General features: G+C 45.0%; 1 protein-coding gene and 1 pseudogene across 3 annotated transcripts in view; one reads left to right on the top strand and one right to left on the bottom strand.

Moving 5' to 3' along the window:
* Positions 1 to 1784: 1784 nt before the first annotated feature.
* On the bottom strand, positions 1785 to 16210 carry LOC122538905 (annotated as a pseudogene).
* LOC122538896 (paired box protein Pax-6) overlaps positions 5855 to 27407 on the top strand; it is a 58092-nt gene continuing 36539 nt past the window's right edge. For 2 of the 3 annotated variants that reach the window (XM_043673388.1, XM_043673387.1), the window contains exons 1-2: positions 5855 to 6700; positions 16065 to 16377. In XM_043673388.1, coding sequence (XP_043529323.1) covers positions 16365 to 16377 — 13 coding nt within the window. In that variant the 5' untranslated portion in view covers positions 5855 to 6700; positions 16065 to 16364. The remainder of the gene's footprint in view (positions 6701 to 16064; positions 16378 to 27407) is intronic. The other variant, XM_043673389.1, reaches the window with a different exon arrangement.

The raw sequence follows: 27407 nt of genomic DNA, 5'->3' as shown, positions 1-27407 counted from the left end.
TGATGGAATAAATAACACTGTAAAGTTCCTAAGAATTTTGCCAAGTTTCAAACTCTATTTTACTCTGAATCTTTTATTTTACTCTATGAGTAATCAAATAACAAAAAAAAAAAAAAGAAATTTGTTTCTCCTCCTCTTTCTGTAACTATCTATATCTCGTACATATAATATTTTTTTATAACTCTGTAACAGGGCGTTTCTTGACAAACTTTGTATAACATTCTTTCCTTCTTTTTACGTGTAGATGAAAAATAGATAACTAAGTTTGCTATGGCAAAATATCATGTCAAGGGATCAGACGACTTGCTTATTTTAATTTTTTAAAACTCTATATATTTTTTCGAGATTAAATGATTTATTTCTCGATTTAATCTCCAATATCAAGGAATCGAGCACCGCACGAATGTCAACGCAAAGAGGACAGTATACATTTCAATTATTACAATTATTACAAGTATATGAGAATAGAGCTCTGTTACACCGGGATTTATTCTTCGCCCACTTAACCAATTTTCTAGCAAATCCCACTTTCTCGGCCAACTGGTCACGGACAACGTGCACGTAGCATTTCTGGGGATTCCGGGTCCAGACCTATACCTACCAAAATAGGAGTTTAGACGCTCATAACCTGTTGACAAGAATCCTTTCAATCAGTCGGCAAATACTTTGCTTAAGACGCGCGCGGCTATTCAGTTAAAAAGGCAAAGTGCATTTTCACAGTTCGCTATTAAGGTTTCTGGGAAGTAAATTATCCGCTGTACGAAAACAGGTAGCAAGAGGAACGAGAAAACGATGAAAGAACGATGTTCTTCTGCGGTGTTCTCTTTGTATGTATCTTCGGTTGGTACGAACGATTACGAAAGATCGAGAGGGAAGGAGGCGTACGCGGAAATATCGTTAGCATCGGTCTGGTTGTATTCAGCATTCTCGAGCATTTTCGTCGGGAGTCACACGCGCCAAGATGACACTCGGTTGTGTGGGATCAACGACCGAAATAAATGAGAAGTGTCGCTCAAACGTCGAGACGCAATTATATATATATGTATATCTATCTACCCATCTACCAGTTCTACTCTAATCTGGTTACATATCTGGTAATCGCTCAACTACCTTCTTCACTTTCCCTCTTCCCTCGATTCATGCTGCGTTTCCTTCCCTCATCGAGCGAAGACTCCGTCTACGTGCTCGAGTTAGGTACAAGGATTTCGTTTGCAAGCGGATTTTATTGTCGAGACTCGTGGGAAAATTTGTGCTTGCCTATACTAATTGCGAGAAATAGTAGTTGTATCGTTGGGGATCGTGGATCGTTAGTGAAAACGCTGAAACGTTGAGAGATTCGAAGGAAATTTATTTATCCATTTATTTCTCGTTCTTCTAATTTTTATTAATTTCTGGTACAATGTTTTTGCTTTCTTTTACAAACAGTCAGGTTCAACTCCAACTTTTATCTCGTATCTGTTTCATCTTTCAACGCGTTAAGCGCCGTGGGTGTTTCGTTTGCCTTTTGCAGCGTCACAGCATCCCGAGTCGAAAAATTCTGTAAAAATTGTCACGAAGACGATAGAACACTGGTGGGAGGAAATATTAGTAGAAACATGACATTCTTTGTTTCAATAAAACGCATTGAAACTGCTGTTTAATTATTACACTGCATACTGTTTACATAATAAATATCAATAAAACCAAGCTTCTTTTCTCTAGTCTTAAAACTTCTCAATTTTTCATATACGTGTACTAAATTTGCTTCGTCGGTCAACGGCACTTAACGTGTATTATAAAATCTGCACTTATTTCCTCCAACAAGTGCAAATGTTAGTGAAAAGTGAATCTAACTAGTTTCTAACGTAGAGTCAGATTCTTGTCAGGTGATCCTATTTACCTCTTCGAAAACACAGCCTGTAAACGTAAATCTTCACGTTCTTGTCCGTTTGTGTACCTTCGCCGGGGTAATTCCCCTTGCAGTGGCAGCCACCTTCGTACGAAACACTCTTTTAACCGGATGTCTCGGAGGTCGGCAGGACGCACGGTGTGGCGGAACTTTCATTGAATGGCCCGTGCACACACGTCGATGTTCCCGGTGCCGATCGATCCCCGGTACCCTGGCACCAATTACCCACGGATCGGTGATTAATTGCACACTCGGTCGAGTACACGTATTAAGTAGCGTCGCTAGTGAGATCGGGCCGTCCTTGGCGGTGTGTCTTCTCGGTGTTCTTCCCTCGGAAAGTTCGGGTGGCGTGTGACCACTCACGTGTAGGCAAAACCGGCCGCCGAGTGCGGCTTGCCTGTTTAACTAAACTTCGTCTGTTTAAGGAAAAAAGCACACGGGACGACGCGATGTCGCGACCGTGTAGCGTAAGAGTGATGTGTGTGTGTGTGTGTCGCTCTTTCGTACGGGGGAAAAAGGTGTCCGGTACTAATCGAGTGGAAATTACTTGCCGCGAGTATCTACATTGTTCTCGCCGTCGTTTTAAAAGTCATTCTGTTGAAATCCTTATTTTTCGTATCGTGACACGCTACGTTATTTGAACCGCGTGTACGCTACCACCGAGGTCAAAAGTGGAAAGGTACAACGGAGTTGAAGAATTTTTCCTTGGCTACTGTAGCTGAATCCAATAAACGATATACTCGATAAATTTTCAAATTCGATTTTCTTGAAAACGAAAAAATTTTTCGACTCATTTTTTCTTACATAGGATCACCCCTTACTCGTACGTGCCACTGTATAAGTAAAGAACTTTAAACATCGATCTAGCAATTAATTGTTTGTTCTAGAAATGTCTAGTTAATCCCTTGTCTATTGTTGGCGCCTATAGGCGCCCAACTTATTTCGGTCCGCTGAAACGACGAAAGGCACCTATAGGCGCTCAGCTTTTTGCATTGCTTGAATCAAACTGAAGGCGCCTGATAAGCGCCCGGCAAATGTTATCGACGATAATTGCAGCAAACCTCACTTGGATCAAACACAAGTGAATTCTAATTCAACATTCTAATCTACCGTTAGTGGTACATTATTTCTTACAGCGATTAATCTCACAGAGAAATTTTATTTCAATGAAAACCTTATCATTTGAAATGAAAGGTGTGGCGATCACAAAAAGAATTAATCACAAAAAGACGGAAATGTATAGTGTGTAGAAAACATAACAGAAGAAGGATGTTTCGAAGCGTATCCATACCTTACTAAATCATTAGAAAATATCGTAAGATAAAGTTTAAAGTTAAACTGTTAAACTTTTAGCACGTGCACTGACAATTTAATACAGAATTTAATACGAGTAAATAAATATTATTGGTTCAACGTAGTGCAATTCAATGTTTTGATTATTTCAATATTATTTCTGAGAAAATGCACGCTGACACGAAAAATTTCGCCGTTCTCAGTGTAGGTAAACTACGATTAAACTTCTGCCGAATCTCTGCCACGTGCGGTACGTATCAAAGTCTGCCATAGCTAAATATAATATAGCTTAAAATATAGAATAAAATATAAAATAAAAATATAGCTTAAATATAATTTAAGAAAAATCTTTACTTTGCTCTTTTTTTACATTATCGTACCGACACCGGATGATTATCATTATCTTCTTTTCCGTAAGCTAATTCCAACATTTCAACGTTCCATTTGACGAACGCAAAGAGACACGCTGCGACAACGCGAACAAATATGAATATTCAATGAGATCAACGAGCCGACAGAGAGGAAAGAAGGCAGAGGGGTGGAAAAAAAACTGTTCGTTATAAATGACAATTAATATTAAATCAGCCAGCTGGCGCTGAACAACGAGACGGGAATGTGGAAGCGACGATCGGTAGGGCGAAAAATCGGGCCACGCGCTGAAGAAAGCATTTCTCGCCTGCTCGAAAATAATTAACGGCTACAGGAGATTCGTCTGTTTTTCCACTCTTTTCTTTTTCTATGCGTCGAGCCGAACGGAAGGAACAATCGTTGGAAAATTTATAGCCGAAATGCCAAGCGCGACACTACTCTGTCGCGATCCATTATGCCGGTTAAGGGTGTTGACACGCTGCGCTTGCCATTGGTAACGATCCTCTCTCTCTCTCTCTCTCTCTCTCTCTCTTGTTTTTCTTTCTCTTCCCCTTTCCTTTTTTTTCCCCCGTGAAGTACACGCTCTCGAATTAACGCCTGAACCGTCTCGCCTCGGACGAGAATTAAACGTACAGATAATTGGAACGTAATTGCAGCCACCTGTTCTCTGCGGCGAAACGACGTCGACCTCGCGATACGATCGAACGTGTTTCGGACAATTCTAGCGCGCGTACGCTTGCAATTCTTTCACGACACGGTGTAAATTCCGTAGATGTGAAATCTCGTGGATTGGATGATGCAATAAACGAACAGAAGAACGTGTATATTGTCATAGACGAAAGAGACGAAAGGAAAATGTCTCTGTCCAGCCGAATAAGTACGAGAGTAAAATGCACAAGTAGAACCTGTCAGTTACCTGTAACAGAGTGTTCCACGAAGGATGAAATCTGGGTGGCTCGCGAGTACGAGCATGTGTGCATAGGTGGCAGTCGACGACCGACACTGTTCTTCAGTTGCTTCCAAATCGCATCCCTTTTTGAGATACTCGTTCACGCTGCGTGAAAAGGATATTGGTTCGGGCATAGTCAGGGAAGAAACAGAAGGTGTCCATACGTTACAAAAACTGATAGTCTGCGGAGATGTAACGCAGCAAATATGACAGTTGCACGCATTACATAGACGGAAGACAGAGAGAAAAAAAGAAAACAGTGAGGAAGGAGAGGAAGTAAACGTGGTATAGTGCGCGACACACGTACGTACACACACACACACACCCTTGTATACGTACATGTACGTACATAGGTACACACAGGTACACGCGTAGAAGAGCAACGTGATACATGTAGACACACATACACACACGCACACACACACGCACGCACACAGAAATAAGCGCGCACATACGTACCGGATCGTCGACTTACCTCTCTCGGCGTAGAAATTCGAGCGGCTGGTGGCTTGGCTGGGAAGGTGCAGAGAGAAAAGAGGCAGGATGACGACGACGACGACGACGACGACGACGACGACAACGACGACGACGACGGCCGCGACGGCGTTGCGTGCGAGAGTGGCGTCGCGGCGGCGGGCGTCGGCGTGCGTCGGCGTGCGTCGGCGTGCGTTGCGCACACGCGGCGCGGTGCCGCGCCGACAAACGGACAATGGCGTCGTGCGGCGCGGTCCAACGACAAAGGGGCACCACCTCCGTCAAGCGCCGCCCATTTCCACGATCCTCGTCTCGTCGTCGTCGTCGTCGTGGTGGAAAGCCAGCAGCCGCCGCGCGCGGGGTTCGCGGTGGTGGCGCGCCGAGGTTATACCTCTACACCGGCTGAACCGGTGAAGGGTCCGCGGAACTGTTGCGACGTCGCACGATGTTGCTCGTTCGATTTCCCCCACTATATAATATGTAGGGGATGTTGGTGCGAAGCGATGAGGGTACGCGACGAGGGCGAAGAGGATAGCAGCGAGGCAGGACCACGCCACACAGCCTGTGCCGCTCGCTAGCTCCACCCATGGAGGCACGCTCAGGCGGAACGGGACGCTGTGCACGGTCTCTCGGAGCCACCTCGGCTTCGGCGACTTTGCCCGGCGGCGCAGGAACCCCGCGGACTGGCCCGAGCCCCTGTCGTTGGAAAGAGAAATCGGCAAGAGGGAGAGAGAGAGAGAGAGAGAGAGAGGATAGAGGCGGCCGGATAGATGAGAGAGAGAGAGAGAGAGAGAGAGAGAGTGAGAGAGAGGGTGACGGTCGGGTACGGGTTCGTACGGGAGTGTGTTGAGCTGAAGGGGTGGGGGTGCCGAAATCGTGCGGCAGGGATCTTCGCATGAAGGAAGGCAGACTCTGATGGTCAATCGGGCGCCGCGCACCGCAGCAGTGACGCGTCACTGCACCCCTGTTTTCGAGTTGCACGTGTTTCTTTCCTCTTCACCGACGCTCACCGTTTACGATTGTCCTTTTCTCGTTCTTCCTTGGTCAGCTTGCCGCGATAACGACCGACAAACACGGTACACGAGACTCGACCGCCCGTAAACCTTGCTACCCAGGCTGCTGCTGCTAGATCCGTTGCCGATGCTAGAGAGCCAAGTTCTCGCGACGCCAGTCATTCCTTCACGTTCCGTCGAGCCTCGTCCTTCACTGCTGACCACCGAAAACTCTCGCTCGTGTTTCCGTACAACCGACAAACCGTTCGTTATTGCCGTCGTCGTCGTCGTCGTCATCGTCATCGTCGTCATCACCGTCATCGCCATCATCGCCATCATCGCCATCATCTCGTCGTCGTCGTCGTCGTCGTCGTCGTTGATTTCTTCCTGTGCCGATTCGCAAAATATCTCGATCGATTCGCAGCCTGGCTGCAGTGGTGAAATACCGTTATTCAAGTACTTCGCGCCACTTGCGTTTGAAAACTGTGCAATTCTAAGTGATCAGTGAGACCGTTCCTTAACCAAAGAAGATCTCTGCGTAATCTGTCTGCATACGTCAACGGTACAACGAGATACGTCTGTTTATGAAATCGTGGCGAGTCGAGCCGCTCGAACAGTACCGTTGGTCGAGCTGCGTTCGAAAAGTGTTGTGAACATCCCGCGGAGACACGTAGCTGCGGATTGTGCTTTTAGCTGGTGACTGGATCCGGCCTGACCACGGCCATTCTCGACACGGTACGTTTATTTAGCTTTAATCGATCGATAGATTTCGATGTGTTTCCGACGCAAACGTCGTCAATGCTCACGGAGACGTTCCACGCAACACTATTGAGAGAGTAGAGTTGAAACGCGCAATGTTGCAACGAACATGGATCCTTGCAATAAGTTTTTATTGTTCTCTGGTATCGGAAACCGTTTAGCCACATTTGCTTGGCGTTTAATATAACTGACGTCACAATGTACAAATCAAGCAGTTGGCCGCTTCTTGCGTCTTTCTTCGTTCAGTCGAATGTAAGCGCGATATTTAAAAATTTGTTCCGTGTGCGAGACTCACAATCAGTCGGATGAATACCAAGATCGTTTCGTAAAGTTGTGATTTTTTTTAATAAATGTAGTTACGTTAGGAAACGAACGATATACGTGTCTAATGTTTTATGATGAGAAAATTGAAAAACGTTGTTCATCTCGCAAAACGATTTTCTTTTTCTTTTTCGAAAGTTTCGTGTCGGTGGTTGCCGACGGATCGTCGCCACCGGTTCGCGAAAGGTTAATTCTCCGACTAATTTATTTTTGAAAAGTACAAAAGTGCAGTAAATGGAGAAACGTTTCGCATTCTTTTGCAACGCGAATATCAATTTCTATAGTCTCACTCTCAGAGATAGTTTTATACTAAAGATAGCCGATGTTTTTATTGAAAGTCATTCGTTGACAGTACGCGATCTCTATTGTGACAGTCGCGAGCCAGTCACGATTACTCGCGTCCCGCGAGGAACGTTAATAACTTGCGGAAATACCAAACAATCGAATCGAGGTTGCAAAAGGAAGTGCATTTCTACGAGCGGTAAATCCTCTAAGCAAAGTACCTTGCAACTGCCGTAGCCGTAAGTGATGTCTATACCTACCTCGTTCTACGCTTTAATCCAGTGAAACTGATTGCTCGTTCCGAATCGTCAGCGTTGAAATAAATCTTTTCTTTCGTTCCCCTCCCCCTTGGCCGCGCAAATCCGCCCCGTGAAAAATTGCAATAAACAAGAATGGAACGTAATAACTTGAAATCACGACGGGCCATGGCGCTTGGCCGTAAATTGCGCGTGCCACAATGGTACTGTTAACACTCCGGTGGCTTATTGTGATCGCGGAAAAAACCGCTGTCAATTGAAAGTGAATTGCATCGGGGGTTTTATACCGTTGGCCGGATTAAATAATGCGGCCGCCACGCTTTGTTATTTACCGACGAAAATTTGCCGAGCATCCCAATTACCTTCCACGCGAAATCGGGAGAGAAAATTAAGGTTGTTCGCGGTGATTCGTTGAAATTAAGATAAACGAGATATCGGCCGTGACTGTAAAGTTCTCCGCCGAAATTGTTTTCGGCAAAACTTTGGGGAGACGAACGACAAAAATTTTTTTATTCACGTTACGTCATTTATATATATAAGAAAAAAAAGAGGAAAAGTCTATTCTCCGAAGAATTGAGAGAAGATTAAAAGTTCAACTTCGAGGAACTAGTCGATCAAATTGTGTATACATTCGGTTCGTGTGGCCGAATGCGTAGACAGAGTTTGAAACAATGTTGCTTTCGCGCGGCTTTTGTAACGCGATGCCGGTAAAGTAGTTTAGCCGAGACAGTTGAAAAACAGTTGTCGAACGTACCAATTGTCTAACGTAACGTACTCTGAGAAATCATCATCAGTGAATAACTTTCGACGTACGTTATGAATAGCGATTGAATAGCAATTGGGGTTTCATCTCTTCCGAGGAAAGACGTCTTCTCGCGAAAGAACAACACGCGGTTAAATCAATTGTGGAACGACGTCGGCGGGTTGGTTGGAATCCTCCGTACGGCGCGCCGTTTCGCGTTGATTGAGCTTCCGTCGGGGCGATATTTTCATCTCATTATACTTTCAAAATTTCGCTTGCGCGCGCCCTCGAACGTGCCAGTATATTTCGAACGAATAAAACAAAATTTTTCCCTTTATGAATAATTTATGACGTCGTTGGTGGAATTAGGGATCGCGGGCCCACTATGGCGCGCGGACACACAGCCAACACCTGTCCACCTTTATTATTTTTACACGAAACGCTGACTCGTCTGCCGAATGAGCCCCCAGAGTCCACCAGAGAAAAAAAGAAACATCGCGCGAGCGCGCGCGCTCTCATTGAAAGTGATACAATCTCGGAAAATAACAGATGTCCCCTCGTTGCTCTCTCGAGTGCTCGACAAAGAAACGGTTCCGCGTACCTCCCGAGATTTCACGTAAAGCCCTTTGTCGTGCTTGAACCGCTCCAGGCTCAACAGACAACCGTCGTCCTGTCGCGGAGAATTTACCGATCCAAATTATGTACTAATTCCCTGCACCTTTTTTTTTCTTTCTTTCTTTTTTTTTTTTTTTTTGTCCCCTCCCCTTCGACCGAGTCGCAAACCAGCAGCTACTCTGCACAATCCACAAACTATCGAGTCAATTCCCGATGATTCCCGGTTGTTAAATCTGATCGTGTCCGAAACTATTCCAAACTCTGCACAGAGTTTCATCTCGTTCGAGATGAAAAATTTGCCCGAGTCTCTCTCGCACCCGTGTAAGAAATCCACGACGCGCCCGACCCGACGATTTAGTTTTAATCTCCGTGCGCGCGTACGCACAGAGAGAATAATATATTCCCTGCTGGGGAGGACCGAGCGAACGGAGAAATAGGAGTTATTTTCCACGCGTCGGAGAGGTCTTTTACACCGTTTATTACACGCGTGGAAAGTGTTGTTTGCCGACGGTATTTTGTCTTGAAGTTATCGTTCATTCCGCCTAATGAGATGCAACCTGTCTGAGAGATGTGGCGCTCAGTGTCGTAGGAAGTTAGGCCCCCACCTCCTCCTCCTCCGCGGGTCGTATGCTTTTAACGAGAGTAGTCGCGGTTCGTTTCCTCGCTTTCCTTCCTCGCGTTCTGCATCCGACGGCCCTCCGAACAGAGGGTTCGTAATTTCGTGTTTATTTACCGTGCGCCCTGAACCGGAAATTAGTCAGGCATTAGGTTAATGCACAAAAATACTCTCCGCGGCCTTTAACGAGGCCACGGGATCGCGAAACACTTCTCTTTTTTTCCTTATTTTTTCACTTCGTTTTTCCTCGTTTTCTTTACCGGGAAGCTGAATTTTCGCCTCGAAAGGGGGAAAGGCGCGTGTACTCGCCTGCGTCTAATTGCAAATCGAGCGTCGAGGATGTCGTTACGCGTCGCTCGCCGTCGCTTTGAAACTCATTTTTTCGCGTTCCCGTCGCGAACGACGGGGGAGAAAGCCGGGACGAAACGCGCGTTCCCGCCGCGCGCTGTAATTTTACCTTTTTCTTTTTTCTCTTTTTTTTTTTTTTCTTTTTTTTTTTCTTCTCTACGGCGCAAAGCGTCGTCTCAGGTTGGCTGGCTGACGAAACGAAGTAATTTAATGTGTCGCAGATTCGTCTAAACGCGCGGCGTTAGAGGGAACCGAAGGAACCGAGTAATTAGTAAACTTTGCGCCGATTTAATTTCTACGAGAAATTTAAACGTACTTGCAGGTGGTGCGGTTGACGTAGGTAACCTGGTTTGGATGGTACGGACCGCGTCATATCTCGGTTCACCGAACGGCACATTCGCGCATCTTCGCGTCGATTAATTTTCTCGCGTTTTCTCTTTCGTTCCCTCTCGGAAATTGGAGATCGTTTTGATCGGAAGGAATTTCCCCCGCCCTCGGGGAAAGGTCGAATATTTTCGTCCGTTTCTGACCCGAAATTCATAGGCGCCCGATTCCTAGAATTAAACAACAGCTACGTCCACAGCAAGATTTACACTGACGGGTCAGAAATGGACACTGGAGTTGGATACGCCATTATTACAGAAAAAAAAGACAAGAAAAATCTCCCCTCTCCATCGTCATGAGCGTTACAAAATCCTTAACGAAATCATATGACCAAGATAATCACCATCCAAGAGCTAAACCACAACCAACCTAATACAGAAGCTACAGTCATCTGGATTCCAGCTCGTCAAGGAATATAAGGAAATGGAAAAGTCGACGCAGCAGCGAAAGAAGTTACAGTTTCCTCACTTACTAACAATCGCAACCATCTTCCAATTCGAAAACCAAATAATCCACAGCAAAAGAGTAATAAAAAATGAATGGAACAATACATGGATCACAACTAAAAGCAGACGACTACACAAAAGTATCCGAGACTTTCACCAACAAACACCAAACCTTAGCAACAGGAAAGAAGGAATAATTATCGCACGCCTAAGAACTGGTCCCACCTGCAGCCATTGCAATAACCACGCACATTCTGCCATGAATGCCACACCAAAGACAGAAACACGAAATTAACGCAAACGTAAACCTGAGTTCTCAAAATGACGTGTCGAAAACACAAACTACTACACGCATGTATCAATTCCACCATCGTCGCTAATGGCCTCGCTGTCAATGCGATGAGAAGGAATAAGAAACGAAGAAGAAGAAGAAATTCATAGGAGACCGAGGTGATAACTGTACTTTTTGATTCGCGCGTGAATGTTCCATCGGCGAGTTTTGTGGAACAGAGTTTCAATAGCAGGAGCCAATGAGAACTCGACAAATAGCGCGTGTTACGTTTCATAATCTGATGGCCGAGCTATTCGAAGTAAATGCGGTGTGTTTAGCGGCGGTACAATGCGCGGTAACCTATAATCAGCCGACGGTGTACTCACACACACACACACACGCACACGCACACGCACACACACACACACACGGCTTGCACATTTTCGATCGAGCCCCGGATCGTCGTCTATAGGCGTCCAGTGACCCCCTTCGCCGTGACGTTGCCCGCGACGCGGATGAAAGGAGCTAATGATCTACGAAGCGGACCGAATGATAATTAACACTCATCGTAACCGCGGCGTGATTAACCGTGATGAACGAAAGCGACGGTGGAATGCGCGTAGGTGTTGTTGCGGCGTGCCCGCGCCGCGCCGCGCCGCGCGCGTCGTCGCGTGTTGTAAGCTCGCCTTCGGACCGAGAGCCGTGTATATATCAATGCCGATCGCCAAAGAACATATTACCGGCCGGTGTAAACACCGTGTGCTGACCGCAACCATCTCGGCCTGTGCAAGAGTTAAATTACACGCTCGATAGTAAAAGCTCTTCTTGCTTTCAGCGGAACAAACGATTTCGTGCGTCAGCACACGCTGATCAACGTTCGAACTGCGCGCATCATGTGACGTTTCGCTGGCGTTGTAAGTGGGCTAGAATGTAATCCTGCGGACACGGCATCGCGGTGCATATTTAGTTTCTCTTCGAAAGTTGTCCCTTTTCCCTTGAAATCGCTCGCTCTTTCACCTGTTATTCTTCTGCGCGTGTAAACTTAAATTTACCTCAAAATTCGTAAATTCTTGAATAAGCCTGAAATAATTTGTCACGTCTCGCGACGATATTCGACCGTTTTGCGCGTTGCAGCCGATAGGCAAGTCTTCGCCAAACGATGTCATTTAACGACAATAATCTAATAATCGCGAACGTGTGCGACACGAAAATTTCTCTCTCGGCTCGCGTGAAACGCGTCGGGCTTTCCCCGATTTCGCAACTTTCGAAAATAAATTTATGCGAGAGCGGTGCGGAGGGGGGGGGGGGGTAGGAGCTTAATCAAGTTTGGAAAAATGAAAAAAAAAAAAATTTACCGCCGACAGCCGCCGATGTTTATTATTCGCCGCGGCGTTATTTATTTTCTGTTGCACTTTGAAATTTGCTTTACCGGCGGACCAGTTTCGACCGGTGCCAATATTTGTCCCGCTCGCGCGCGCGATAATCCCCTGAATTATGTTCTTTGAAGCGGCCACCGTTTTGTATGCGTGGAAGGGCACGCGAAAGAGCGTGGCGAAAGTACAGAGATCAAATCGAGTTCTCGTGATTTACCGTTGGCTTATGAAATCGCTCGCAACAATATCGGGCCGGTTATTTTTGATAGTCCCGGCGCTCCGATGCGTTTCACGCGGAAACATTGATCTGCCTTTACGCGGGAACCCCCCCCCCCCCCCGGACCGAATTTCCACCTTTTTTCCTCTCCCCCCTTCGAACGTTTTACACGCGTGCTTTTAATGTCTCGCGATTATCGAGCCGACGGATTTACGAGACGACATTTTTGTCGCGTTTCCCAAAACCTGCGGACTTTTCTCGTTTGCAAATCTGACACGATTCTCACTGGGCAGAAACGGCCCAGAGAAAATTAAAAAAACGATACGATAACTTGACAGTAAACGTATCAACACCGACCGATTCAAGAGTTTTCAAATTCTTGTTCCTTTCGTTCATTTAACTCTCGTATAAAATGGATGAAAATATATACTTTCTTATCCGACGAAAGTTATCCCTGCGCACTGTTTCCTTGACGTTAAATTGATAATTAGCTATGTTATTTTCGTAAAAATTATTTTTCTTTCTATAATCGATCGCTTGATAGACATTTTCATTTGCGTTTTTCTTATATCGTGTGTTACCTGTTGATAATTATACAGATTATTACCCGTTATTACAAATTAGATTATTTCCCACTTCAAACACACCCTGAGAAGAAAAACGAAAAACGGGCATATGAGAAAGGGAAGAATGAAACGAAGATGTACAAATATTTCTTCCTTCTTAACGATCGCACGCACCTCATCATCAAACGCGATACCTTCACGTGTGTAGCTTTCAGGACCTCGAGATCGCACAATACACGGTGATCACCTTCCACTTGATCAGTACGCAACATCCTGCTTTTAATTAATCTGTGCCAACGAAAAAAGTCTCTCGCCGACAGCGGGCGCAGGTTGGATGAAATCCCAGCGGCGTTTTGTAATAATAACCAACCGTTTCACGTCCGTCCGCTTGGCCAACAACGGCCATTGTTCGGGAAACGTCTCGCGCTGGCGAGGCGAAGGAAGGAACGATGTATTTCAGCTTTTCTCACTGAATGTCGGCGCGAGGCACGCGCGACGCCCGTGTTCGCATTGAAACTGAGCAACGATCACGGCGGATCGGGGCCCCGTTTGAAAGAGTGTGCGAAGGTGCGAACGGTCCGAGGAAATACGCTTCTTTGCGCTGTTTCTCTCCGGTCCGGCGACGGTAAATTGCGGAATGCTCGTTTAAAGTCAGCCCGTTTTCACCCCCAGAGGGTGAAAGAAGAAGGAAGAAGGGAAAAGGAAAAAAAGTCTGCTCAAACGTTAACCGTTTCTCCATCCGGGTTTAATCCATCGGAGGCCACTTGACACGTAATTCTTGTGTTTTCAACGGCCCGCTTAATCGCCAGCTTCGAGTCGAAATTAAGTTTTAACGAAAGCCATCCGAGACGTTCGTTCGCGTCGGCTCGTGACTGTGTGGTGCCACGCCGCCGTGCCTCGTCAAAGTGGAATTTCAAGCGAAACGAGATTCGCGGGGCGTTTTGATTTTTTTTTTTTTTTTTCTCCTGGTTGAAAATCGCGGAGGAAATGGTAAAACAGAGTGTTTTACTCGCGATGGAAGTATTATTTGCGGGGCACGAAGAAGCAATTTTATGGAAGTGTTTGGTTCCTTGCTCTTGAAACTATAAATTTTTCAGTAAATGAAGACCACCTCCGGGGGGGGGGGGGGGGAGAGAAGTTCAATGTATGTACGGTTGTTGATCAAAATTATTTTTTGACTTGGAGTTCCACTTCTAAAAAACTTACGTCTTTTCGAAAATTTTCTTCATTCATCGTCTATCAGTCCATCACTTCAAATCAAATGACACTGCACTGGAAATAAATCATTCGAATGGTATTTAACGCGAGATTTTGTTGATTATATTTTTCTAATGTGTGATGTTTATTAAATTTGAAGCAACCATCAACGTGCATTGCTAGAACAAGTGTAATATACAACAGTTATCAATGATACATAGTTTCATTAACTAGAAAAATAATATCCTCCATCATCTTTCAAACTTTCGTAAAAAGTCTAATTTGTGTGAATTTATAGACAGACTCAAAGGACTGTCTCCAGAAATTTCTTCTTCTCAAATGTTTTTGTTTTCTCCTTGTGTCGTTATTATACAATAGAGTTTTCGCTCTATTCAGATGTTACACTATTACACATCGCATCATGCAACACCAAGCGTACGTACGATTATTATAATTATCAGAAAATTATAAAACGAGAAAGTTGGCTGAATTTAGGTACTATGTCCTCTCTCAGAACAATCAAATGCAAAGGGTTAAAATATTCTTGCTTCATCATAAAATGTCGGAAATATTATCAAAAACATATACGTACTTATGGTGCTCCTCTCTTCTGTGATTTTCCTCCATTAAAACAGGTAATTTCGCTGTGTTTCGAATCTGATACATATGTATGTTTGGCTTGCTGAAAAAAAATCATCGTACGTTATAACGAAGTTAGTTTGCTTTATTTCAAACGCGAAGTGAAACAAAAACGATAGACGAGAAGCAGCGGCGAGTGTTCGTGGAAACAGAAGCTCGAAGGCGGAAGCGTGTGCTTCGTTTGATATGAATAAACACCAGGGAGGAGAGGGAGGGAGGAGGATTGTTCCTGTGAAACAGCGGCGTGTGCAAGCTTTCGCTTGTAAATCTTATGCATTAGCCTTCTGTGTCCTTGTGATTTCCTGTTGTCACTGCTGTTATTATAAGATTGCGACGCTATCGTTATTTTCCTTATTTTCCCCGCAACTTTTGTCATTTTTAGTGGATTTTCTGCACAGTGGAGTGCTGCCTCTCTCTATTAAGAATCCTCATTAACAACGCGTAAATATACATAGAAATGAAAATGCTTTCCGCATTCGATGAAAAATTTATGAAAGCGAGGTAGAAAAATTTATATATAGCATAGTAGGGTGGCATAGCAGGGTTGATCGTAGCACGGACGTAATGGCATCGAATTCTTTTTCTCAAACGCATTGTAAATTTGAATTGTTTGGCAACAATCTCATTTTTTTTTTTTTTTCTGTTAATTTGTCGTATTACAGAACAAACCGATGACCGATAGTAGTAGTTTTGCATTTGTTGTACCGCGTACATGTACTCCTCCGTTTGCCAAAATTGTAAATTTTACTCTTTCGGTTCTTGTCGAACAAGGATTACCGAGATCTCGTTGCGAGTCAATTGTTTCTCATACGTGCGTTTCAATTACGACTCTAACCACCGGCTGTATTCGTCAATTAAACAACGAACTTTAACAAACCCCCGAGAGCCACGCCTCGTGGGTCGCTTCACGTTGTTAAAAGAAACGAATTCGACTGACGAAGAAGTAGAAACGTTCGGATGATGTATTTTCAAGACTCGAAGACGTTGGATCGGACGGGGTCGATCGGTCGTTTGTCCGCGAGCCTATGAATTAACGGTGGATAACGGGTTGGCTTGTTGTTTGCAGCACTGTGTTAGCGTGGCCGGAGGTGGCGGCGGTGGCGGAGGCGGCGGCGGCGGCGGAGGAGGCGGTGGAGGTGGTGGCACGGTCGGCGGCGGTCGGCTGAACCTGCACCTTCGTCCTTGCGGAGGCGGCGGTGGCGGTGGCGGCATTGCCGCGAGTGACAGCGCTTCGGATTACCCGCCAAGTGCTACGGCAGCGCGGAGCAGGGAAGCGGCGGCGGCGGCGCTGCACGCGGCAAGAACGCTGTTGGGCGCGGGGGTGGCTAACCCTTGCTCGCCCACCCCCGAACCGCCCTTCTGGAAGATGCCACATAAAGGTTGGTCGAGTCAGCTCTCTCTCTCTCTCTCTATCTATCTATCTATCTATCTATCCATCTATCTATCTATCTGTATTTACGCGGTTAAAAAACACCACGACCCGACCAAACTTTTTCGGCCTTTTGTCAACTCTCGTTTTTTTTTTTTTTTTCCTCCTGTTTTTTAGGACCTTTTCCCTTTGGCGGACGTTGCGTCCCTTTGAAACTGCAGACGGAGTTAGGGAAACGTGTGTGTGTATATATATATCGTGTTTAATTATCGATTCGTGGATCACGTCCTTTTGAACTGTGGACGGAATTTTCGTCAGGTTTGGATCACGGTGCTCTTTCCTGTTGGTGAGATACGTGTCAGTAGGTATATCAAAGAATTGAGTTACCGATCGCTGGAGATTGTCGAATTTTTCATTGCGCAAAGCCGTACGTGTTCTTCTAATTTTTTGACGTTACACTTTCCAAAAGAGAAAAAGGCAAATGCAGTCTTGTTGGTTTATACGCGTCCATCTACAGACACATATGCAGCGGACTCATTTGTCACAGATGGAATTACCGTTGCACGACATCAACCCCCCCTTCCCCCTTCCCCCTTCCCGAGCAAAGCGTTCGATTGTAATCCGCGCGTCGATGAACTCTGATGACACGGAGGTTTAGCCTTTTCTTTATCTCTCTTCGTTCGGTCTCGATGACAGCCGGGCATCAGTCGATTCTTCGCCCATTTCCAAGAAATTTTTATTTTATACCCCGTTGCAATTTCTCTTCCATCGACGCGCCGTTTTCTGCAACAACGCGAGAGACAGAAATAGAACAGTAAATCTCGCACGTTGTTGCAACGGGCAACAATAAAATTCCACGAAACGAAACAAACAACGAAACCTGTAAAACCTGTTGAGAAGCTTGCGAGCTCCTCCTCTTCGAGATGATAAGAGAGGGAGAGAAGAAGAAAAAAAAGAAAAAAAAAAAGGAAATAGAATCTTTAATCGAAAGACCGGAGAAAACCGAAAGGTGGCCGATTATCTGTCATTCAGATGCGGTATCTAGAGCGATCCGGCTCTTGTATCTCGTTGACTGTGCTAATAGAAGGCCGTTACAATGCGGTCGAGCGTCGGTCGCCTTTCGTATTGTCAGCAATCGTTAGCGTCAACTTTGTATCGTGTACCGTGAAACCCGAGACACGAGGATATTTTCTTCTCTTTTCTTGATTCAGTTTCTCCTCTTTTTTTGTTTCTTTTTCATCGATATACACTCAGGCTGGACGATGGGTCGGTCGTATCTTCGGGATGGATTTCGAGTTGTCTCTCCGAGACCCGGGACGCGAGGGCCCCGGTTCCTTGAATCGGCCCTGAGCTTCGCCCCGATACAAAATGTCGACGAACACGAGCTCGTCTTGATTTCTCCATCTACTTGACCACCTAGAAAGGTCCGCTTATTTTTACGCGGACGAGTCTCTCGAAGACTAAAACTCGTGTAATTTAATATTTTCGGTAATTTGTCGACCATTGTCGAGTTTGTAGTACAGCTGGCTGGGAAATGAATTCGAGGGATGCGAGTTTGTCTTCGAAGTTTGCCACGACGCGGATCTCACTAAATATTTCAAGAAATCTTACTGTCTCACTGGGGATATATCTTTCTTATTTCACACAAATCAGTCTCGCGACGAGTATTTTAATGAATCGTTTTAATGAAACTGATGAAACTGTTACAAACAAGGAAATGAACGCGATCACGCTGCTTGGTATTTTTTTTTCTTTGCAATTGTATCAAAGAAGAAGCGGTGTCTGGCAACGATCCTTCAAACAATTAAACAAACGCGGCAAGTGTCAGCCAAGACACACTGTCACTCTACACAAGTTTGATGTACTCGCGAGAACCTCAGACCTCCAAATTGCAGAGAATTTCACGTAGCCGCGAATCCTCGCCGCGCAATATGTTCAGGTCGACGCGACGTACGGAGTAACCCTAATTAACAGTATATCCTTTCTAAACGCGTCTCAATTTACATCTTGTTACCTTTCGGCCAACGGTCGGCCGATGTATCTGGGTTGGGGGAACGGCAGCAGGTAGGATCATCCACATAGGTGGTGTTCGGATCGTACCGCAGCCTTCGGGCGAAATTTGTGACCTTCGCAATGAGTTATACGAAGGGGCGCGCAAATACGTGTACGCTTATGGGCTTAGGTGGGGCTCGCGGTTACCCCCGGGGTTAGCCGGTAACCCGACACGCCTTTCCTTGGCTTCTGTCGGGCCAACAGCCCCTTCAACGGAGGAGAACTCGACGCTCGAAGGGTGGCGCCTTTTACCCAAAAAGCTTCTGTCGATTCGGTGCTATCCGACTTTTTCCCCCTTTCTTCTACCCTCTAGCTCCGGCTGCTACAACACTCGGGCACAATCGGGCTGTGTGTGCATGTATCGCTTCGGGTCAGGCGTTTGGCTTTAATAATCGGAGCACCTACACCGCCAATTTGTCTCTCCTTTGTGAACCGCGTTCGCCCCGCGTCGATCGCTCCTCTTTTCCCCTTTTCCACAGATCGACGCACGACGATTAATTCTCGTGGCCTCTGCGACTCGCGTTGTTTCTCGCTGACGATGGTGACGTTCAAGTTGCTCGATGATCGACGTTATTCCTGGGGAAAAAAAGGGGGTGGGGGAATAAAACGTTGAAGCTGTTTTCGAGCTGGTGGTTAACTTTTGAATTGCAATCCTTTCCTCCTTCGGGAAACCAACCAAAGCTTTCAGATAGCCTCGCGCTGAACCAACAGTTGAGGTTGGAAACCAAAAAACACGCGAGTAACGATCTCTTCGGCACACCCTGAAATCCAGAAGCGAGCCATCAATCTGATAATTCCCTTCCGTTTCAGTCTGCTGAAATTGATTGGAGCGGCAGGTCTCTCAGGTCAGACCGTGTACGTACCAGGGGCGTGTATGTTTATCCGAAGTTTGGCCAGATCGTATTACGTTGGACGATCATAATGCCCCCTCCGAATTGGAGGCACAGAAGAGTTCTCTCTCTCTCTTTGCCCCTTCGGTGGTGGTGTGTGCACTGTTCGAGTCGCGAGAGGAGACCTACAATACCCTTGCGGCACGAGCTTGCACACACACACACACACACACACACGCATACACACACACATACACACACTATACAACGTTCTTTCTTGTACGATTTTCTATCGTCTCCTCTTCGTTCTTTGCGGCCACTGTGCGTTTCCCCTTCATCTATCTCCGCTTGCTTCCATAAAAGCAGCCCCCGCCAGCTATTGGAATCAAACGGCCGATTCACGAGAGGAGAGCACTTTATTTCGTGCTAGGTTACAAGATTTGTTAATGGTTATGGGCGCTCGACTCGCGTGCCAGCCGAAGCTGCGGAGATTACCTGCGCTGGCTTTTCGAGGGGCAATAAACGTCGAGGGTGCAGGATTATCCCGTGCCTGCCCGGCCAATGGAATATCGCTAGTAATGCATCTCTAGATTTCCCGTTAGTTTCATAATTTATGCCACCTATGTCGCATTTGATGGTCCCTGGTTTTTCCTCCACCACTTCCGGTCGCGCTCCTATTGTGCCAACAGGGATGATCGGAATTCCGAATTTACCTGGAAGAGTGGAACTTTGCTTCGGGGAAAATGAGAGTTGATTGATACTACTAGTTTGACCAAAAAGTGACGTTTTTTTTTTCGTGCCCAGATTAAAGGCAAATTTTTCAGAGAGAAACAGAAACTTTATTTACGAAATAGTGAGTGAAGCATCACTTCAAATAAAATGATACGCCGTATGATAATCGCGAATGATAATGATTGGAAATAATCATTCTGTTTAAATGGTTTAGCATGAAATTTTGTTGATTATATTTCTTTAATAACACGACATCGTTTAAAGCAATCGGCAAGTATAGTATATAGAGGTTAATGATACATAATCTCAATTTTGTAAAATTGAAAAACTTTTCCTCCACCATTTTATAAACTTTCGTAAGAAGCAATGAAAAGCTTAGTTTGTGTGAATTATATCCCGAATTATTAATAATAATTTAATGAGTGTGTTCGATGACAATGAGTGTCAACTAACTCAGATTGCCTCTGTTTTCAAGAATTTCTTCTTTTGTAATTTTATTATTCCTCTTACGTTGTATTATATATAACATATCATGCAGTACCATGCGCCTACGTTCATTATAATTGTCAGCAATTATAAGAAATTTTATAATTTTAGTTGTTAGCTAAATTTAAGTATGATGTCCCATTATAGGGGACAGTCGAGTGCAAAGGGTTGATGTATTGACCATTTTGTTCGATTATCTTCCGCCATCTTTCGGGCAACCTCCGCGTTCAAAAGAACTCTTATCTGTTTTGACAAGAAAAAGTTTCAAGAACGATTTGATGTCTCGTAGTGAAATTTATCAAATTATCGAGTTTGATGTATGAAATTTAGCAAACCAATTCTGACACTACCGCAGTTATATACATACACGTTAATTTTTTATGAGTTTGTGCGGCGTTCCTTTCTTTTTCTTGAAGTAGTACAGCAAAATACGACGGAAGTGTTTCCTTTTTGATTTACCATTTTGATCGACGCTAAACAAACAATTATCAACACTTTGATTGCCACCTTTTGATCGCCTGTGATCGGAGATTGTTTCCTCGATGGGTGACCCAGAGTGCTTTAAATGTTTCGAATAAATAAAATAAAGTAAATATCGTCAACTAAAAAATTTTGAAATTTTTAGCCATAGCTAACTAGACAATATTATGAAATAAAGAATGCACTATTTAACGATTAAAGATTTTAATCAAGTACCGCGTATTGTATTAAAACATTTTACAACCTTTTGAGAGTATCGTGTAAATCTGGCTTGACAGAGTCAATTTGTCAACGAAATCGTGCCTTTTCTCTTTCTAAAACAATTATTTCTTGAACAGTCAGATGTCAAATTGACACAATGAAGGATAATATTTAAAGTCAAGTTGGTTACGTTTTAAGATACACATGTATGTCCATCTATTAGAAAAAAAAAGAAACGCAGTTACTTTTTGGCCAAGCCAATAATAAATAAATTAGTCGAGGACAGTGCGATCACGAACTAATTTAATGTACTTGGAAATGTCGAGAACCAAACAAATGGAACAACCTGTAAAAATTGAACAGCACGAAACGAAGATCGGAATGTTTGGACATTCGGGAATTTCAATTTCAAGGAATTGGATATTGCCGTGCCGCTGAATATACATATGAGTGTACCTCTCGTTTCGTTACTTGGCGATGTCGGATAATGCCTCAACTCGAAGAAATTGAATTTCAGAGAGAGCTTTTGACAACAGCTTTTGAGAAAAACGTTGTCCCGCAATGACGTCGTCGGTCTCCCACAGACGTATTGTAGCAACGAAGTTTCACGTTCTGCAGTTCTATAGTTTCTCTATCGGTAGAAACAATGAGGCGGTCTTCCTCATTTCATTCGAGGAGGATCGATGTTCCGAATGTCTCTGTCGTCATATGAGCTTGATATTTAGCGCAAATATCGTTGCTTATGCTATATTATGCTATATTAGTAATTCAATTATATTCTATTAATATAAAAATATTAATATAGTATATAATATGATATATAGTACATTAGTATATAATATGTAATATGTAGTATAGTATATAATATGATATATAGTATATTATATAATTATAATATTTATAATATATATAATATGATATAATATTTTATAATATACTATAATATGATATATAGTATAGTATATAATTATAATATACTATATTATTATATTCTGTTAATATAGAAATGTTTCTGCAATTAAATATTAAATATTCAGCATTTATTACTCAACACCTTTTAACACGTTACCTACACTTTAATTGACATATGATCTGTATATCTATGATCCGTATATTTATAGCCTCTGCGTTTTCGTTCGATCGACAAAATCTCGAAATACTCGTTAGCGTTAATCGTTGTGGATTGTTGAAAGCTGGTCGAAAGATCGAAAAACGCCCTCTAACGCATTTCGAGGCAAACAACTTCTTGTCAACGACAAAAGTGCAAAGGAAGGCGAAAGCAGGAAGAAGGAGAAAGGAAACACGCGCAAGCGTGAAGGGGGTAGGGGGAGAGCAGAGTTTCGTCAGCGACTTTAAATTAGCCGCGGCGCGTATTTAAATATCAATTACATTACCAGCGACTTGGCAATTATAATTAAGGAACGCGCAAGTGTAATCACCCGACTGCTAACTCGCGATGCCGAGAGCGGCTCCTCTCCGCGGTTTTCTTCACTCTCTCTCTCTGTCTCTCTAACCTCTCTATCTCTCTCTCTGTTTCTCGATGTTGATGAAAAGCGACGCGTAGACCCGATGCCTCGCGGCTTTAATAACAAGAGGCGTGGTAACGAGTATATACGCCGTTAGGATGGCGTTGCTTTCGCTAATTCAGCGTTGCTTCTTAACACTGCCCCGTAATGAATTCGTCGGGAGAAGGAAGCTCTTCGTACACGTTAGAGAGAGGCATCTCTCTATCTCTCTCTCTCCTCTCTCTGCCCGCGATTCAACTCATTACAGAATGTATGCTCTGCACGCCATCTTTGATGTCGCGGTGAGGTCGCGTTCAGATGAAACTCTTGCTTCCTCGTGGCGTGGATTTAGCTCCGTGTAACGCTTCCAGCAAGTTGTCAGAATGTACTCTCACTCTCTCACGCCTTCAATCCTTCGCTTCCCACCAACGTGATAATAACGTTTAACGAGCGTTACTCTCCTCTCTTTCGTTGTAAATAAAACCGCGGCGGCGCGCGCCAACGCGGGTTTTCTCTCCTCGAAAGGTATAGCTTCTCCTTGTCCCCCGTCATTGACGTTCGTGTAATGAATGAAAAGAAAACATATACTTCCAGGAGAACGTTACGTACGTACGTACTCTTCGTTTAATGGGATTCCTCTTGTTACGTCTTTGAACATTATTAAGTCGCGGAATGGCGATCCTCTCGGGGGAAAACGCCTCGCGACGTGAGCAAGCGCGTGAATGGGAAAAAGGGGAAACTCCTCTGTTATCTCTGTTCCGTTGACGCGGAAACTTGTTCATATAAAAATTTCCCAATGACACGAGCAAGTTGAGACTATCAATGCCCTCGCCACACCGTCTCTTATTTACGTGTAATGTTTTCAAGCTGATGAAGAGCGCCAGTTTCGTATCCGAGTGGCGGCGTGAATGTTTGGCCAACTAGTGAAAGACCTCGCGGTGAAATGAAACTGATTTTTCTCAACGGCTCAGAGTTCTTCGCGAATTCTGTGCGCGTGTTCAATGTTCGAATAATCGACTTGAAAACGCTGCCATCGACGTCGGTTATATCAACGACCATTCCGGTCGCGATGCGAACGAATCGGAAGAAACTCGAGTCAAGAACAAGAGCCTTCCAATTGATTAAACGGACGAGCGGAGGCGCGACGTATCTCGAAACGCTCCGGTAACTTGTTTTCTAGAGATCGGTCGCCGGCTCGAGGACTTTGCGTGATCTTTTTTAACGAGAGCGGGCGGCAACTCGAACGTGTTGTACTCTCTCTCTTTCTCTCTCTCTCTCTCTCTCTCTCTTTCTCTTTGTGCGCGCACGGTGCTCTGGCGCACGTTGGAGGAGGGAAGAACCGATCGCGAAAATGCTCTTGGCGCTCTGGAAAGGATGCCACTCGAGAACGCGCACTGCGGCTAATTACCCGCGTAATGTTATCGCGTCCCATTAAACAAACCATCCTGACGGCTAAAAGTTCGCAATCATCAAGTTGGGGAATTGAAGTGGCGTGTATTAGTCGGTTCGCTGGCCTGTTTTGTTTCTATTATCGGATAACGATCAATCGACTCGTTCCTTTCCAGCAACCCGTTTCCAGTTGCCGTTCGTTTCGCTGTTTCTCTTCGGGGAGGGGCACGCGTTTGTATTGCGCGTTTCGCGTTGCGCGCATTGTTTACGAGTACACGCGTCCCCTGAAAACACGCTAATTCGCGTGTTACGTTCTCTCTCTGCCGCCAGCGTTAGCGACGTGCTATTACCTTAGATGAGGAAAAATAAGAGTTCTTCTCTGTCGTTGGTCTCGCGAGGAACCGAAATAAAGAATGGTCGCAAGTGGGTACGTGATAGATACAACGCCCCCGTCTGTTACGCCACCGGTTATTACTCGCCGGGCGTTATACGTTCTAACCTACAAACGCGGATGAAATTGCTGAAACGCGAATTCCCCGTGTAATCTCTCCGTACAAGCGCGAGTGCTTTTTCACTCTGGGGGCGAGGTCGTTTCTATCGCGGGAATTTACACGGTGGAGAGATGAGTAATGTTGGCCATGTTTGCGCGAATTGTCAGTCGTTTACGTTTGGTTACCTGGTATTTTATTCAGACGTGTGTACACAACCAGCTATCTGAAAGCTACACTGCTTACGTTTATAACCTCTTGCGGGGTGGAATGACGTGCCACGCACGTCGAGAATTTTTTCGCCCCAAATTGCAACATTTTCTCAGTTTTAAGTATATTTTCAAATGTAACCCAGGCAAAACGAATGATAAGTTTGTTACTTCTTAGTAATTTTTATTCAGTGATATCGTATCGGCGAGTTCGAAAGAAAAAGAAAGACGGCTTGGGTCACTCGTTACGGTCCGCAATCAGTTGCCAGCGCAACGTGGTTAACCCCTTGCGCTGGAATAACGTGCCACGCACGTCGAGAATTTTTTCGCCCCAAATTGCAACATTTTCTCAGTTTTCAAGTATATTCAAATGTAACCCAGATAAAACAAATGATAAGTTTGTTACTTCTTAATAATTTCTGTCCAGTGATATCGTACCGACCTGAGCTGTCAAAAGGGAAAGAAACCGACGAATTATTGTATACGGTCACTCGTTATGGTCCGCGCAAGAGACCAGTTACCAGCGCCAGGGGGTGGTTAAGTCGTTCGTTTTTTCTTCGACACAGTGCGTCGTTGTTGTGCGACGAGATTCTAGAATCGGTACGTGCGCGAATTACAATCGGTATTATCGAAGAAATATTTTCGTACGCGTCGCGTACGAATGAAAAACCGGTATTAATCGTCGCCGTAGAAGAAGGAACCGTATTTATACGGTTTAAACAGCGGACAAGTATCTCCGCGCTTAAAGAGAACGAAATGGCAGAATTTTCACTCGTCCTGCCCCTCTTGTCTAGGGCGGTAGCGTTAGGAACGGTAGGTTTAGGGGTTGTTTGGCGAGAGGGAGGTCGGTCGGTTGAGTCGGGCGGGAGGGGCGAAAGAGGAGCGACGACGGATGGCAGGGCGGCGGCGGAGGGGCTCGGGGCTAGAGCGAGGAGTGATGTAGGGAGGGTGAGAGGGAGGGGGAGGGGGAGGGAGGGTGGTTGGACGAAGAGGAAGGGTGCCGCGACGTCGTGCGCCGGCAGGATGGGATTTAATCTGTGTCCCGTTTCACGCTCAGCCAAGTGGAACCTTTTTGCCTCACTTTGCGGCATGACTCGCTTTTGCGCTGGTCGTCGCGTAGATTAACGCGAAATTATATATAAAGAATGTGTGCGGACGGCGTGTGCACGGGTCGTCGGTGCCGCGCGCTGTGCTACGGACGATTCGCTCTCCTCGCGCGAGACGAGAGCGAAACGGGGCGAGAGGAAGGGATGGCAGAGCGGTGGTGGCTGCCAGAGGGGTAGAAAGAGAGAGAGACAGCCTTCTACTTTGCGTTCCTCCAGCCTAGGGGGCAGAGGTTGGGGAGTCTCTCTCTTTCGCCGTGCATGTACATACGTACGCGTCCTCCGAGTCACACCCTCTTTGTAATGAATTAAAACTGGTGAAAAACCAGCGGCGGGTTTGCGTCGTCCCACAAAGCGGAGACGACGACGACGACGACGATGACGACGACGGCGCGGGGTGTTCTCGCGGCGACGTCGGGATTTTGATACCTTCCGACCGTTTATTTTTACGACTCACATTTTTTCTAAAGAAAAAACAATGGTTCCTGCCCCCGAGTGGTTGGTGAAGTCTCCGGCGAGGGGATTGACGGACCGCGTGTTGACAGAACAGTCTGATTTTCGCTTGATTTCCTACGTCATGATTTTCAATACACACAGATATATATATATATATATAGAGTGTCCAGAAAGATTGGAACCAAACTTAGACTACGTGTCACCGAGGTCAAATAGATGAAAAAAGTTCATGCAAACTTATGTCTGAAAATGGTTTATTGAAAAGATATAAGTTTTGAAAAATATTTATAATTTGTTGTGACAGTTATAAGAAATGTTCAAGAATGCAGGCTTCTATTTGTCGAACTCTTTCAAATATTCCATTTGTATTGGAAATAATAGTAAATGCATTTCGAATACATTTCCAAAGTATCAGGTGACCTAGAAGGCCAACTGATTGGTCCGCCGCGACCGATCCAACGTTGAGGGAATTTTTCTATTGAGAAATTTACGTACATTCCGTCCAAAATGTGACGGGGCACCATCAGATTGAAACCACATTTAATAGCATGTTTCCAATGAGGCATCGTGCAACATATCGCGAAGATTATTTTGCAATAATCTCATTGAGAATTTGTAATACGTATACAATTCTGTACAACGAATAGTAAGACGAATTTTCTCCATAAATCTTTGAAAGCTTGTATTTTTTCATTAAAGCATTCTCGGACATCAGTTTATGTGATTCTTTTTTCGTCTATTTCTACCTCAATAACACGTTGTTCTAAGTTTGGTCCCAATCTTTTTGGACACTCTGTATATATTTCTGTATAGATTTCTGAGATCGTCGCAACTTCTCTTTCCTGTTGCTAGAAAATCTAGATAGAGAATTGATCCCTTGACCGTGCGCGCGGTGTGTTCGCGATTAAATAATTCGTCATGCGCAAGACGAAGGCAATTTAACGCGCGTACCGATCGCACGTAACAGCGGTGGCTTATACCAACATCTTGTCGGTATGAAGTAAAACGTGTTCCTCGCGAGAGATAATCTCCGACCGAATGAAAGAAGTACTATGTGCGTACGCGAGGTTGGATAGCCGCCAACAGACACGAATCTTCAATCACGGGCG

This window comes from Frieseomelitta varia, unplaced genomic scaffold (assembly GCF_011392965.1).
Source record: "Frieseomelitta varia isolate USP_RPSP 00005682 unplaced genomic scaffold, Fvar_1.2 scaffold_182, whole genome shotgun sequence".
Taxonomy (NCBI): Eukaryota; Metazoa; Arthropoda; class Insecta; order Hymenoptera; family Apidae; genus Frieseomelitta; species Frieseomelitta varia.
This window is presented reverse-complemented; position numbering and strand designations above follow the sequence as displayed.